At 37.0% G+C, this 17,533-nt stretch overlaps 1 protein-coding gene across 1 annotated transcript in view; it reads right to left on the bottom strand.

Moving 5' to 3' along the window:
• Nucleotides 1-17,533, bottom strand: part of dagla (diacylglycerol lipase, alpha) — a 73,649-nt gene that overhangs the window by 38,374 nt on the left and 17,742 nt on the right. Inside the window, exons 2-7 of the mRNA XM_055183023.2 lie at nt 10,120-10,221; nt 6,088-6,299; nt 5,758-5,859; nt 2,367-2,505; nt 2,184-2,271; nt 1,974-2,108 (exon numbers count right to left, since the gene is read on the bottom strand). Coding sequence (XP_055038998.2) covers nt 1,974-2,108; nt 2,184-2,271; nt 2,367-2,505; nt 5,758-5,859; nt 6,088-6,299; nt 10,120-10,221 — 778 coding nt within the window. The remainder of the gene's footprint in view (nt 1-1,973; nt 2,109-2,183; nt 2,272-2,366; nt 2,506-5,757; nt 5,860-6,087; nt 6,300-10,119; nt 10,222-17,533) is intronic.

Raw genomic sequence — 17,533 nt, 5'->3', positions numbered from 1 at the left:
ATTTCGCACACACAGCATTATAATGTGTATTTATGGTAATTCATTACAATTAACATTTATGTTAATTTCATAAAGATATAGCATTACAATTAGTATTTGCAGTAATTTCGCACATGTACAGCATTACAATTAATGTATACGGTAATTTCACACACCTACAGCATAACAATTAGTGTATACGGTAATTTCGCACACCCACATCATTGCAATTAGGGTATATGGTAATTTCACACACTTACAGCATTACAATAAGTGTTTACAGTAATTTTCAACATGTACAGCATTACAATAAGTGTATATGATAATTTTGCACACGTACAACATTACAATCAGTATTAACAGTAATTTGCGACATGTACAACATTACAATTGGTGTATACGGTAGTTTTGCACACGTACAACATTACAATTAATGTCTACGGTAATTTCGCACACGTACAGCGATACAATTTCTATTTATGGTAATTTTCGACATGTATAGCATTACAATTAACCTTTATGTTAATTTCGTAAACATACAGCATTACAATTAGTACTTGCGGTAATTTCGACATGTACAGCATTACAATTAGTATTTGCTGTAATTTCGCACACGTACAACATTACAATTAGTGTTTACGTTAATTTTGCACACGTGCAGCATTACAATTTCTATTTATGGTAATTTTCCACATGTATAGCATTACAATGAACCTTTATGTTAATTTTGTAAACATACAGCATTACAATTAGTATTTGCTGTAATTTTGACATGTACAGCATTAAAATTAGTATTTGCGGTAATTTCGCACACGTACAACATTACAATTAGTGTATATGGTAATTTCGCACACGTACAGCCTTACAATTAGTGTATATGGTAATTTCGCACACGTACAGCATTATAAGTAGTGTTTACGGTAATTCCCCAAAACGTACAACATTATAATTACTATTTACTGTAATTTTGACATACAGCATTACAATTAGTATTTACTGTCATTTTCGACATTTACAGCATTGCAATTAGTGTACATGGTAATTTCGCACACGTGCAGCATTACAATTAGTGTATACGGTAATTTTGCACACCCACAGCATTGCAATTAGTGTATACGGTAATTTCGCACACATAGAGCATTACAGTAGTGTATACGGTAATTTTGCACACGTACTGCATTGCAATTAGTGTACATGGTAATTTCGCACACGTGCAGCATTACAATTAGTGTATACGGTAATTTTGCACACCCACAGCATTGCAATTAGTGTATACGGTAATTTCGCACACCCACAGCATTGCAATTAGTGTACACAATAATTTCATACACGTACAGCATTACAAGTAGTGTATACGGTAATTTCGCACACGTATAGCATTACATTAGCGTTTACGATAATTTCGCACTCGTACAGCATTACATTAGTGTTTACGATAATTTCGCACTCGTACAGCATTACAGTAGTGTATACGGTAATTTCGCACACGTACAGCATTACAAGTAGTGTATGCGGTAATTTCGCACACGTACAGCATTACATTAGTGTTTACGATAATTTCGCACTCGTACAGCATTGCAATTACTGTTTACGATAATTTCGCGCACGTACAGCATTACAATTTGTATTTATGGAAGCTTCCAACATGTACATTTCAATAAGTATTTACTGTAATTTGCGACATGTACAGTGTTACAATTATTGTTTATGGTAATGAACAATTAGTATTTACAGTAATTTCCAAAACGTACAGCCTTATAATTAGTATTTACTGTAATTTTCATAGGTACACTATTACAATTAGTATTTACTGTAATTTTTTTACACGTACACTATTACAGTTAGTATTTACGATAATTTTGCACATTTACAGAATTACAATTAGTATTTATGGAAGCTTTCAACATGTACAGCATTTCAATTAGTATTTACTGTAATTAGTACAGCTTTGCAATTTGTGTTCATGGTAATTTCCCACATGTACAACATTGTACCTGATCCAGAATGGCTGATCTTTTGGCTCTTTGTCTCTGTCGGAGGAGCACCAAACCAGCAATGATGTCACTCGGCACAATGTCCAGATCCCGGAAGAACTCTGCGAACAGGCTGGCCACCTCCGAATAAGCATCCTGAGAAAGAATAATTTAAACTGAGAACATAAGAAAGTGTGATAACTGGCATATATGTGTTGTTATATATCCTACAGATTGTGTATCTTTTGCTCTTGTGCAGCACATGAAGAACTTGAGTCTCCGGCTCCAGCTGCTAGCTTGACCCTCCTCTAGTCTATGTCTGAAAAAGAGAGAGAGACACACAATGCAACTTAAACTTAATTCTGTGATGATTTTTAATTCTATTAGTAACTGTCAATCATACGACCACTGTACCTGAGAGTGTATGTTGTGAGATTGCGTTGACGGCGCCGTGTCGCCTTCAGCTTCACAAAGGTTCGTCCGGTGGGATCAAAGGTGCACATCATGGTGAAAAACACACTGAAGATGACTAACCAATTACACACCACGATTCCTGTAAAAACATTTTCCGTCAGCTAATGTTTTCAATTTACTGTAGACACCATCACTTTACACTTATGCATTTGGCCTACGCTTTAATCAGTCTCTTTCAGTAATTGCATTTCTTGGAAATCGATCCAAGCTGCAAGAACATTTCATTTGGCTTCAAGCAGACGCCTATAGATTTGGCTAAAAACAAACCAAATGTCTCTTTGTCAGTTTGCGTCTTATATAGACAGTGAAGGAACAGTGTTATTATGGGACGGGGGTGGACAACGTTAGACACTGATTCATGTTCATCACAGACATGAGAAAGCTACACCAGGCGTGTTGATGTCAATGCAGAAAGCATGTTTTCGGCTTCAAGGACACAAATGCCTATAAATGGCTTTTAAATTCTCAGGTCTGCATGAGGTTTCATGGGATTATAACATGTCTGGACTGCTTTATGGCGTAAGGCTGTCCCACACGCCACACTCCCTCGTGTTCGGTCTTTAAGAGGAATGTGTCCCAACCGTGTTATTAAGACATGCAATGCAATTTCAAAAATTTCCACAAGATTTAGTTTACACCCGTTTATCTCTGCAGAACGTTTCAAATCTTTGTATTAAATGCAAGGCATACAAGGTCACATTATTTCATTCATTTTGGTCATTTTTGGTTTCATTCTGGAAAGGGGTTCATTCTGTGATCCAAGAGATAATATTTTAAAAAACTTCACAGGGCCTTGCATTTTTTTTACCCGAATTCACAAACTTTCAAGGACCCGTGGGAACCCTGTACAGTGCCATTCTAACCATAGACTGTGTAAAATATGGAGGTAGTGTCCGTGACGTCACCCATAGGTTTCTGAAGAGCATTTTTGAAGCCCAAAGTGAGCGGTGCCGGCCGTCGCCATCTTGGCAGCACATCACCGCGTGTCACTTCTGGATAACCAAAAATGGGCAAAAAGGTGGAACGTGGGTGGAGCAGAGGTGCCTGGTTGCTAAAACCACACAGAAGTGACAGCAGCGGCAATTCCCCTGTCACTCAACTGACCACGCCCTTAATTATGCAGAACTTTAAAGTTTAAGAATATTTCACTTTCATAAAACAAAAATCCTTATAATCTACTCACCCCGTCGTCATCCAAGATGTTTATGTCTTTCTTTGTTCAGTCGAGAAGAAATTAAATTTTTTGGGGGGAAAACATTACAGGATTTTTCTCAATTTAACAGACTTTACTGGACCTCAACAGTTTACAGTTTCAATACAATTTAAAATTCCAGATTAAACGCAGCTTCAAAAGGCTCTAAACGATCCCAACCGAGGCATAATGTTGAGTTCACAGCAGACGCGTTTGAGGCGTCAAATTCACATCTACCGCACGTAGTTGGGCGCTTGAACATTTTGAGTGTACTCGCTTCATTTTCGCGTGAAAGGCGCACGTGAAATTCGAATCATCGAGACATTCACGCGGAAATTTGCGTCATGGGAGGGGCTTCTGCGACTCCACTCGCTTCCTGTAATCACGTCACTACTAGAGCAAGCTCCTGATTGGTTAACGCGACGCGTTTTTCCACCAAAGTTCAAATATCTAGATTTTTTTAAAATCAAGATGCATTTTCTTGATGAGCAAATTGACCCAAGAAAATAAGGCTAGTTTTTAGACAAAAAATATCAAAGTTAAGTGAATTTGTGCTTAAAACAAGCAAAAAATAAGTAAATTTTTCTTGAATTTTTCTTGAATTAAGTGTTTAAAAAAAGTACACTTATTTCAAGATTTTTTTCTTACCCCATTGGCAGATTTTTTTCTTTACACGGCAAAAAATTAATTTCAAGAAAAAAAATCTTAGTATTTTTGTCTTGTTTTCAGTAAAAATATTTAAAAATTCTTAAATTAAGATGCTTTTTCTTGATGAGCAAAACGTCCCAAGAAAATAAGTCTAGTTTTTAGACCAAAAATATAAAATTTAAGTGATTTTGTGCATAAAACAAGCAAAAAATCTTGAAAATTTTTCTTAAACACTAAATTTAAGATTGGCAGATTTTTTTTTGCTTGTTTTATGCACAAAATCACTTAAATTTGATCTTTTTGGTCTAAAAACTAGACTTATTTTCTTGGATGGTTTTGCTCATCAAGAAAAAGCATCTTAGGCTGAGTGCACAATTTCTGAAAAATGCTTTAGAAAAGACAGTCGGGCCGACTATCAAAACACACTTGTAGCCAATCAGCAGTAAGGTGCGTGTTCAAATTTTTGAGGCGAATCGCATCTACCACCCCGCGCTAAATGCCTCATTCGCGGCACGAGATCTCCAGATGCGCTTTAACGCGTCTTTACATTGACTTAACGTTGAAATCACTCGTGCATGACCAAGTGATTTTTTGGCAAGAAAAATAAAAAATATGAACTTTTAAACCACAACATCCTGTTTTGCACCAGTCATGTGACGTGCCAGCGTAACCTTACGTATTGTATATATGAACCACATTTGCGGACCATTTTAAACAATAACCTGACACAAAGACATTAATTAGTATCATTTGACATACAACAACATCTGAACGGTCCACTTTCTCCACACTTGTATACACTGGAGCGGTAGTTTCGCATACGTTATGCGTGACCTTTCACGTCATTATGTCATACGTAAGGTACGGCTAGTGCAAGACGAGCAGTTGTGGTTTTTAAAGTAAATTTTTTTTTATTGCTGAAAATGACGTTTTACTAGATAAGACCCTTATGCCACTTCTGGAATCGTTTAGAGCCCTTTAAAACTGGGTTGAAACTGTTGATGTACAGTAAAGTCTATTGAATTGAGAAATATCCTGAAATGTTTTCCTCAAAAAACTTAATTTCTTCTCGACTGAACAAAGAGAGACATTAACATTTGGATGACATGGGGGTGAGTAAATTATCAGGATCCTTGTTTTATAAAGTGGAATATTCCTTTAACGCTTAATAATATAATTCAAATGGATGATTTACAAAAAATGAATCCCCCTCACAGATGTTACGAAGGGCAAAATTAGCTATAAGGACTAAAACCACTTTTTGTACCAGACTGTAAAAAAATTTTCTGCTGTAAAATTGGGGGGAATGGGATTGACTCCCTTTTGGAGCCTGTCTCTAGTGGTCATTCGATGAATTGCAGTTTATGTCGAGTCCGTGTCGGATTTACGAGAGAGACCGTAAGGTTTCCTCTTGATTCTAACTATACATTAGTATGTGTGTTCCCCGAGAATCAAACCTGTAACCTTTGCGCTGCTAACGCAATGCCTTACCCAGAGCGAGGTTCTTGGCCGTGATGTCAGAGCAAGGCTGGTAATACTGCACCAACCAGGCGATGCCAACCACTGCATACACCAGCTCTACCAGCAGGATGGCTGCAGAGAGAAGCAACAGTTCAACAGTAAGTACAAATATTTGCAAATTTATACGCATTTATAATGATTTCACACCGACTTAATAATTACATTTGTTTATTGCATCATTAGTCTAAGCAGTACATCAGTTTTAAATTATAAGGTCATTTTATGCATCATACCCTCCATCATTATATTTGAACACAGCTGTGATAATGTCATTATTGTGCTTGTGCATGCGTGTCTTACCCAGCCGTATGTAAAGCACATACTGCACCGCCTCTCTGGGCTGCGTGTACAAGATGCTGCCCCTCATGCTCAGCCACATGATGGCGCTCTCGCAGATCAGGCAGCTGACCAGGATGCCGAGGTACCCGCGACCATGGTCCACCAGAGTGACCGAACACGACTGCTCCGAACTGTACGGCAACCCGAAGAGAACCACGGACAGAACCACCAGCCTGCCAACACGACGCCACGAGTATGTTAAATAAAGTCTGTTGCTGCCAGCAGGTCATTCTGTACTTCTCAAAGTGTTGTGGGTTGAACCAAAATGGAAATCTTCACTTACTTATCACTTCCAAACAAACTTTAAAAGCTTATATGTTAATATTAAAAAGCAAATTACACCGTCTACACTGCAAAAAAATTCTTTCTTACTTAGTATTTTTGTCTTGTTTTAAGTACAAATACCTAAAAATTCTTAAATCAAGATGCATTTTCTTGATGAACAAATTGACCCAAGAAAATAAGGCTAGTTTTTAGACAAAAAATATAAAAGTTAAGTGAATTTGTGCTTAAAACAAGCAAAAAAGCCAATAAGATAAGAAACGTTAAGATTTTTTTCTTATCCCATTGGCAGATTTTTTTCTTTAGCTCACTTAAAGGCGGAGTGCATGATTTCTGAAAAAAAAAACGCTTTGGAAAAGAAAGTCGGGCTGACTACCAAAACACACTTATAGCCAATCAGCAGTAAGGTGCGTGTCTACTAAACGACATCGTTGCCTGGGTTGTGTATGTCTGGGGCGGGTCTATCAAAAGAAGGTCCAGATCCTTTTGGGGTAGGGCCGTGTTTGTTTAGGTGATTTCAAATGTCAACATTGGCTTTCAGAGATCATGCACCCTGCCTTTAAATGTGATATTTTTGTAAGTAAAAAAAGTCTTATTTTTTGCAGTGTAATTGGTGTTTATGTCTGAATTTGAAAAAAACTAGGGCTGTTAGAAGATTAATCCCAATTTATCGCATACAAAATAAAAGTTTGTGTTTGCATAATATATTTGTGGGTGTATTATGTGTAATTATTATGTATATATAAATACACAAATACATGTAAAAATGTGAGAAAAATTTAATTTATGTATATTTTTTTTATTTAAATATAATATTATATGAAGAGTTTGGTTCCATAACGCAATAAATCCATTTTGACTAATTTAGGAAAAAAGCATGTTTTCTATACCAAGAAAGTGACAAGATGAAAATCACTATTTTTCTGTTGCAAACTTTCACATAGCATCATGTGATTAAATTTTCAAAGATTTATTATAAAAACTGATAATTTTTTAAAAAAGTTTTTTTTCAAAATGCTATAAATCTATTCAATTCATATATAAATCTGCATTCATCTTTGCCATGTTATATTCATTAGTTGATTAGTGGTATACACTGATTAAAAAATAATAAACATTAATGGCAATAATCAAAACACTTACTTTGTCATATTAAGAACACTCATTGCTGTGGATATACTTGGGACGTCGTCGATTAACATTTTTTGTAAAATGTTTTGGTTCTGCTCGATTTTCGTTGGCTTCGAGTAAAATAATGGAAAGTTTTTCAGAAGATCCCCTTGGGTCAATGTGTTAGCATGATAGAAGCTTGATGCTGTTCGGGAGAACAAGCAACAGCCGGCATTTTTCAATCTCCCGAGTGCCTCTCGCGTTTTGATGGCTTACGTTTCTTTCCCATCACAAAAAACAACCACAGGTTTAGCAATGCCATCAAAAGTATTATTTTGTTTTTGTTTGTTTGTTTGTTGATCACAAAGTACAAAGTAGATGAGGAAAACTAGGACTCTGTGTGTAGTATTCAATGCGCCGCTATTGTTGTTTAAAATGGGTGGAATGGTGCGCTGTCATTTGTGAGCGGATTTATTGCATTCTGCAGAAAAGGAGGAGTGGCGTTCATCGTGTTTTGGGAAAAAAGGGAGAAAAGATGACAGAATAACATGGCAGATATTGAATTTTGCGTAAAATGAAGAATTTACTTTTTAATACTGACCTGATATAATACTGATTTTGGCGGTAACTATAAAAAAGGCGTTTATCTCGTTTTGGAACAAAACTCTTCATATCTAAAAATAAATAAACGAATAAATAAAAAATAAAATGTACACACACACACACACGCACACGCACACGCACACACACACACACACATATATACATACATGTAAATGTTTCTTAAATGCATTATGTACATGCATGGGTGTGTATTTACAGTGAGGAAAGTAAGTATTTGAACACCCTGCTATTTTGCAAGTTTTCCCACTTAGAAATCATGGAGTGATCTGAAATTGTAATCGTAGGTGCATGTCCACTGTGAGAGACATAATCTAAAAAAAATCCAGAAATCACAATGTATGATACAGCTGCAAAGAAGTATTTGAACACCTGTCTATCAGCTAGAATTCTGACCCTTAAAGACCTGTTAGTCTGCCTTTGAAATGTCCACCTCCACATTTATTATCCTAAATTAGATGCACCTGTTTGAGGTCTTTATCTGCATAAAGACACCTGTCCACCCCATACAATCAGTAAGAATCCAACTACTAACATGGCCAAGACTAAAGAGCTGTCCAAAGACACTAGAGACAAAATTGTAAACCTCCACAAGGCTCAAAAGGGCTACGGGGAAATTGCCAAGCAGCTTGGTGAAAAAAGGTCCACTGTTGGAGCAATCATTAGAAAATGGAAGAAGCTAAACATGACTGTTAATCTCCCTCGGACTGGGGCTCCATGCAAGATCTCACCTCGTGGGGTCTCAATGATCCTAAGAAAGGTGAGAAATTAGGCCAGAACTAACCGGGAGGAGCTGGTCAATGACCTGAAAAGAGCTGGGAAGGTTACTGTTGGTAATACACTAAGACGTCACGGTTTGAAATCATGCATGGCATGGAAGGTTCCCCTTCTTAAACCAGCACATGTCCAGGCCCGTCTTAAATTTTTTGTCATAAGACCACTAAACGTGTTTGGAGGAAGTATGGAAGAATGATGAGTACCATCCCAAGAACACCATCCCTACTGTTAAGCATGGGAGAGGTAGCATTATTTTTTGGGGTCGTTTTCTGCATATGGGACAGGGCAACTGCACTGTATTAAGGAGATGATGACCGGGGCCATGTATTGCGAGATTTTGGGGAACAACCTCCTTCCCTCATTGAAGATGGGTCGAGGCTGGGTCTTCCAACATGAAAATGACCCGAAGCACACAGCCAGGATAACCAAGGAGTGGCTCTGTAAGAAGCATATCAAGATTCTGGTGTGGCCTAGCCAGTCTCCCGCCCTAAACCCAATAGAGAATCTTTGGAGGGAGCTCAAACTTCGTGTTTCTCAGCGACAGGCCAGAAACCTGACTGATCTAGAGAAGATCTGTGTGGAGGAGTGGGCCAAAATCCCTCTTGCAGTGTGTGCAAACCTGCTGAAAAACTACAGGAAACGTTTGACCTCTGTAATTGCAAACAAAGGCTACTGTACCGAATATTAACATTGACTTTATCAGGTGTTCAAATACTTATCTGCAGCTGTATCATACAAACAAATAAATACATTTTTTTTAAGATTATGTCTTTCACAGTGGACATGCACCTACGTTGACAATTTCAGACCCCTCCATGACTTCCAAGTGGGAGAACCTGCAAAACAGCAGGGTATTCAAACACCCATCTTCCTCACTGTATATATACAAAATAATTACACCGTGCACAGACATAAATTATGCAAAAACAAACTTTTATTTTGTATGCAATTAATTGCAATAATTCTTTTGGCAGCCCTAAAAACACACAAAAAATCTGCATGCCATAATTCACTAAACATTTTTGGAAGGTTATTAGTTATTTATCAATTCTGGGAAAACTTTGAGTTTTGTGTTCAGTTGCTTTTTTGCATATAAAGACTTCCAATGAAGCTGTGACCCGGCAGCTTATTTTCTTACAGGTTTGAATATCTTATTTAAGCATAAGCGTCACATGCAAAAACACACCGAACACGCAGACTCACCATATGCAGTGCAGTATAAACAGAAAGAAAGCCGGCAACACCAGGTCATCGCTGCCAACTGACCAGCGTCGCCGAAACAGTACCATGCCCGGCATCACTGCCCTGAAACACACACATGTATACTTTTGTATTATGTAGTTTATGGAAACATTTCATAATCAATCTAATTTTCTACCCCCAACCTAACCTTCACAGAAAACATTTGGCATTTTTAAATACAAAAAACAATTATCATGGGTTTAGGCTTTTAGGTTTATAAAGACACATAAAGTGTGTTTATGTTATGCAAACTCACAGATTTCCTGTCTAACACACGACACATACGCATTCAAAATCACTACTTCTTCATTTCTGCAAACCTCAGCAGAACACAAACACAATGTACACATGCAACTTCTTTCATTTAAAACGGCACGATATTGAAAATGCACCTAGACTGACATTAAACATGTAGAAAAAATTAAACATCATTTAATATGAGAGGGAGAGAATTAATCCGAAAAGCAGTGAGGGAACTTGAAATTGCAGCTGAAGAGGAAGCAACTGAAGGAATGCTGAAGTAAAATCCATATAAGGCAATAGGAGGAAGTGCACTGCACACAGTATCCTTAGACACACTTACTAACTGGATGTTTACATATTCAAAACAAAAAACGACTACTGAAGCTATGTGGTTGCTAGGTGGTTCTAGGTAGTTGCTATGGTGTTCTGTGTAGCTACTTAGGGCACCTTGAACCATACCCAAGCATTATTCTCCCCTCTCCCTTTCCCTCACACTGTACTTTTATCGATCCGTACCCCAGCAGGAAATAAAGCAACCTCTCACACTGGAGCCCATCGTAAGGTTAAGTTTGTGGTCTTTTGGGATGCGATGATACACAGCCCTCTCCCCATGCCTATCAAATTGCATAAGGGCTCATTATAGTTCTGCGTAGGGATGGACATGGTCAGAAACAATGCTCAGGTAGGCTGTGGAATTTAAACGATGCCCAGTTGGCACCAAGGGGCCTAAAGTGTGCCAAGAAAACATCCCCCACACCATTACACCGCCCCCACCAGCCTGCAAAGTGGTAACAAGGCATGATGGATCCATTTTCTCATTCTGTTTACGCCAAATTTTGTCTCTAACATATGAATGTCTCAACAGAAATCGAGACTCATCAGACTGGGCAACATTTTTAAAGTCTTAAACTGTCCAATTTTGGTGAGCTTGTGCAAATTGTAGCCTCTTTTTCCTATTTGTAGTGGAGATGAGTGGTACCCGGTGGGGTCTTCTGCTGTTGTAGCCCATCCACCTCAAGGTTGTGCGTGTTGTGGCTTCACAAATGCTTTGCTGCATACCTCGGTTGTAACGAGTGGTTATTTCAGCCAAAGTTGCTCTTCTATCAGCTTGAATCAGTCGGCCCATTCTCTTCTGACGTCTAGCATCACCAAGGCCTTTTCACACCATTCTTTGTAAACCCTAGAAATGTGCAATGTTTAACATAAATTGCATCAAAACATTTAGGGGTGGTTTCCCGGACAGGTATTAGCTAAAGCCAGGACTAGGTCTTAGTTTTAACAAACATGCCTCACTTAAAACCTTACTTGTGTGGATTTTGAGGCAAAACAAAAGGCACTGATCATTTTAAGATATGTCAGTGCAAGTTGATTTCAGTTTGGACAGCTCTTACATTTCTTTTAGTATATTCTAGGACTAGTCTAATCCCCATAAACACGTTACATGGTCAACAGATCCAGATATCCATGTATATGAAATGCTGACTTTGTTTGACTGTGTTTTAGAGGTGGGAGATGCGTGACAATACAGGATGTGATGGTTTTGTTGTTCTTCTTTTTATGGAATGGGGTCACACCCTCCCAAAGCACTTCCCCAAACATGTGTATCTTTGCTTTACTTTTTTTGGGTGGTGTGGAGTAAACATCGATGATTCATCAGACACAAAACATGAATGCGGTTATCATCAGTACAGTTACAGTATAGTTACAGTAGTCTCAGTACAGCCAACTCACTTGTGCTTTTCTGATGATTTAGCCAGTAAAAATCAAATAATTTTAACAGGAAGGTGTTTAATTTTTTATGTATGAATGGAATTTGTGAAATATCTTGACATTTTTCAATGAAAGTTTCAGTGATCACATTTTTATGTAAATGTCACAATGATGTCGTCACGAAAGTGTTCTGCGTGGTCGCTAGGGCACTGCTTAAGGGGCAGTCACAGTAGACTTTGAACATGCAAATATTTTTCGGACAATACTGTGAATATGGAAGGGGAGCGCTTCGTCCATCTTTGATTTTTGGTAAAAAGAAAGGTCACATTGTACCGGTTTCTACTGGTCATATGTATGAATTTTACAGGTCAGTTTAAAATGCGAATAATCTTCGCAGAAGCTTGCGTTTCTGGTCTGACGCATTTGGGTGATTATCGCGAAATTAGACGTGTGATGTATCATGAAACATTTTTATTAAAAAAGTAAATGCTATCAAAATAAGAAGCATACAGTTTCAAACATCTCTTCATTGCACATGATTTCAAATGACATCATACAAACCAATTTTGTTGTTTTTTCCACATTTAAGGCATTCATTACCGCAACGTGTCCATGACTGGATTTGGGTTCTTTGACATGGAAATATTTATAATTAAAAAATCTAAAAAATAAAAAGCTGCATGTTATACTATAAACATTAACAGTAAAGAAACATGTGGTATTTGGTGAACATTGGTAAATGTAGAGACAATAATAAGGAATATAAATGTGTCCAAGACCAATTTTCTCATCCTCCGCAACAATTTTCAATCATTGTTTAAGCCCTCAAGGAACTAACATTTAAAAAAAAATTGTTGGAAGGGACATAATTGACTGTGATGGCTACCAGGTAAGCAGTTTTTATTTTTTCTCTCCAAATAAAAGCTAAAATTTTGTTTTGTCACAGTACCTAGACAACTTTTTATTTGTCATTACCAAAACAAATTAGCGTTGCACACCTGAAGTCAATAGATAGGTGCGTAGGATAAGACGACAAAAGTCTCAAAATTTACAAGGAACAATTCCCGCACACTATCTGCTTGCTGAAAAAAATTATTTAATGAAAGTTGCGTTGCGTTGCGTTGCCTGATGAAGATTATTTGTCATTACCGAAATATGAGTTTGTAAATGCATATATTTAATGTAATATCATGTTGCGGTAATTTTTGATAATGATAATCTAAAAATGAAAATATTTCTATAGGAAATATTTGAAGAGTTTCGTTGCAAAACGAGATAAATCCATTTTTTTACATTTTTGTCAAAACATGTTTATTATTATGTTATCATGTTATTATTTTGTTTTATGGTGCTACTTAGCTGTAATTTTTAAGTTATGAAGGTTTAAATCAAAACAAACCAACTGCAGTTGCGTTGAAATTAATTGGAATGCACAACCAAAAAACGAGATTTCTGAACAATTAAAAAAACGGTGATTATCTAGTTTTGCAACGAAACTCTTCATTTTTTAAATCCTCTAAAAATAATGGTTATAGTAAGTACAGACCTTAATCTTGTATGTGCAAAAAAATTGGCTTCAAAGGCTTTTTAAAAATTCTGATGCTGGACACCTTCTAAATCTGGATTTCGTGAGAATCACCCATTCGCGTGCATATGAGTGGAAGTCAATGAAATCAAAAGTGTAGTGTGACCGCACCTTTATTGTCCCAAGTTATAAAAGCTCATCTTTATAATATTATGAAATTGTATTGCCTATTTAATCATCCAATGGTAAAAATGAGAAGTTCGCTCATTAAGTAAAGTCAAGTCAAGTCACACCACTGAACAACAAACACACGAAGATCCGTTTTATAAGTATGGGGTGTGTTCAAATCTATTTACTTACACCGCCCTAAATCTAAACATGTAGCCTGAAAACCACAGACCAATTGATAAATACACAATCAAACATAAGCAGTCTTCAGGGAGACTTATCACTTAACATTTTATTTTTCACGAGGCTCCTCATGGAACTTCTAAGGAGGAGACATAATGTGAGATTTAATTGTGCCGATAACTTTAACTGTACAAACTGAGACATCATCTACTGTAAAATGTCAAACCACAGGAATCATTATATGATTGTGTAACAGTGTTCTCCATTTATATTAAATGCGTGCAGATTATGTTTAGCCATTTTAGGCCATCTGTATGGTCTTTAATTAAAAACGAGATTGTAAAAATTATATAAAGAAATACATTATTAACATATTTTACCATCTGGTTGTTAATAAACACTTCCAGTATGCATCCTGCGGACTACATTTCTCAGCCGATATACTTAATCTGTTTAATACTGCGGCTTAATCTTAAAGATGTACTTCACAATAGTACAATTTCAAATTGGCTCCTTAAGCAATAAAAAAAATTCTAGAGAAAACAAAAGAAAAGTCTGATGAGTCCTTGAATTGGTCAAATAAGAAAACCTAAAATGCACGTCACCGTCCAAAGTGTAGTCTTATTGTAGTCTTATTGAATAGACTTGACCAAAGTCAAAATCCACCTTGCTCGAGTAAAAAACAAAATCTTTGGTCACTATGGAATTGACTTGGATGCATGAATTTAAAGTCTACACATCTAGCAGGGGTGAGGTTTGTCACATTCCAGTCAAGTATCCAGAGCGTTGTGGCAGTGGCTAAAACTGCAATGGAAAATCTTTGTAGACTTCATAGAAAGAAAAACTAAAATAATCTGCCTTGCCGTTTTCTCTGTTAATCTGGAAAAAAGAGGAATCTGATGTTGTATGAGCTGGTATACAATGAAGAAATGCAGAAGTAAAATCTGTAGTTTAGACTAAAGTCTGTTGTTGAAAAATGAAATCAACTTCTTAGTCCTTTTAACTACTAACCTCAATACAAAGTGAGGTAAAACCAGCAAAGAAACACTTTAAAGAGCCCCTTTGACATTGCTAAAAAGAACGTTATTTGGTGTATTTGGTGTAATGCAATATGTTTACGTGGTTTAAAGGAATATTCCACTTTTATAAAACAAATTCTGATAATTTACTAGTCTTTTTTTGTTCAGTCGAGAAGAAATAACGTTTTTTGAGAAAAACTTTTCAGGATTTTAATCAATATAAGGGCTTTTCACACTGCGATTAACCCTGGGATAAGAATCGTTTCACAATTGTAATTTAGAAGCGGGGTTATCCCTGAAATTAACCCAGGGTTATAAAATAGGGGTGTAGCGATAAATGCCAATATATGTTCGTGTGCATGGTTCTTCGCCTGCAGCGCATATTGAGTTTCTGCACGAGAGCCCCATTTGGCTATTGGATGTAGCGGCATTTCATCGTAATTCATTGAGAAGCATAGCATGCATCATCGGCCGATATATCTCTGCACCCCTAAGTGCGGTGCCAAACACATGCAGAGTGAAACAAAGCAGGGTTAGAAATTCATGACAAGCAGCTAATCCAGGTGTTTAGGGTTGCTTGATAATTACAGACAAGTGTGTCGGAGCTGGGTTGGAGACACCTGACATAGGATTTAGGAATGCACAGAGTGAAATGTCAGATTATGAATACCTAATGTTATTTCTTAACCCCTGGTTAAGTATGAACAGTGTGAAACACATAACCCAGGATATATTGGACTTAAGTGGACCTCAAACGTTTACAGCTTCAAAAGACTCTAAACCAGGGGTCTCCAACATGGAGTAGACTATATCAAAAAGTAGCCCTCCAGATTGTTTTATCCAATGTGGTAGCCCTTGCTCACAAAAAGGTTGGAGACCCCTGCTCTAAACGATCCCAACCGATGCATAAGGGTCTTATTAGAGCCCGACCGATATATCGGCAGGCCGATATTATCGGCCAATATTAGGGATTTTCCAAACAATTGGTATCGGCATTCATAATGGCCAATAAATTAATATTTAAAAAAAAAACGGACGAAACAGTCTTCAACCATGTTGTTATTTATCAGAACTTAACAGAATTTGTCTCCAGTCCTATTCAAAGTTATATTTATGAACCAAGTCTTTTAAAACTGGTAACTTTGATTTGGTTGTTGTTGTTTTTGTGTTTTTGGTCAAAGGCCTTTACGTTTCATATCTTACGTTTGTATTTTTATAAATTTTATTTATCAGAACTTTAATATATTTTGATGTTCCTCTGTTCTGTTGTGACAATAAAAGAAACAAGTTTCTTTTTAAAATGCATTATCATATTATTTTAGTTAAAACTCATAAATAAACTACAAATAACTAAGGTTAGGGAAATCTTTAATGATTTGTTGCGCGTTTCTGAAATAAAAAAAGATAAAAAATATTGGCCGTATATCGGATTTTAAAACCAACAAACATTTGTATCGGTATCGGCCTTCTAAATCCTTTATCGGTCGGGCTCTAGGTCTTATCTAGCAAAAAGCTTGCGCATGACGTATGCGAAACTACCGCTACAGTGTTTACAAGAGTAGAGAAAGAGGACGGTTCTGACATTGTTGTAAGTGGAATGATAATGTCAGTTTATTGTTTAAAATGGTCCGTAAGTGTGCGTTTCACAGGTGTAATGCATGACCTTCGACTTGATTAGGTAATATGCCGTTTTTTTGTGATTGTTGCAGGAAAAAAAATCCTTGATCTTGAGGCAAGTTTTCTTAAAAAATGCGATGGAATATGAGGGATATTTATGCAATTTTATGTGATGAAATTATGGGAACTTGCAAAAACTGCGAGAACTTGCAAATAACTGCGGGAACTTGCAAAAAACTGCGGGAACTTGCAAAAAACTGCGGGAACTTGCAAAAAAAAATGCGGGAACTTGCAAAAAATGCGGGAACTTGCAAAAAAATGCGGGAACTTGCAAAAAAATGCGGGAACCTGCAAAAAACCGCAAAAAAATGCGGGAACTTGCAAAAACTGTTTGCAGCTTTTCAATGATGTTCACATCACATTTTCACGTCACTTCATAATGTTCCCATGGCAACAGGGGACATGGCTGCACTTGTGTGATCTAAATGCAACATTTTTCAACTTATGTGATTTTTGCTACAAAAATGCAGGGATTATGAAATCATGCAAGCCCCACATATTTTGCGCATAAAAATCTGTAATTTATGTTGCGAAAGTATGGTGTATCTGAAAAAATGCGGCCCCGCATAAATATGCAGACTTTGGCTGATTATGCGTTGAATCATGCGATCGCATAGTCACGTTTTTCTGGAGGTACTGAATATGTAAGGTTGCGCTGGCGCATGACACGGCTAGTGCAAGATGAGAAGTTGTGGTTTAAAAGTACTTTTTTTGCAAAAATCACGACCGTTTCGCTAGATAAGACCCTTATGCCTCTGTTGGGATCGCTTAGAGCCCATTGAAGCTGCATTGAAGTCCACTAAAGTCCACTATATAGAGAAAAATCCTGGAACGTTTTCCTCAAAAAACG

The sequence above is a fragment of the Misgurnus anguillicaudatus genome, chromosome 21 (genome assembly GCF_027580225.2).
Source record: "Misgurnus anguillicaudatus chromosome 21, ASM2758022v2, whole genome shotgun sequence".
Classification (NCBI taxonomy): domain Eukaryota; kingdom Metazoa; phylum Chordata; class Actinopteri; order Cypriniformes; family Cobitidae; genus Misgurnus; species Misgurnus anguillicaudatus.
The sequence above is the reverse complement of the archived record's forward strand: the minus strand, read 5'-3'. Positions and strand labels throughout refer to the sequence as shown.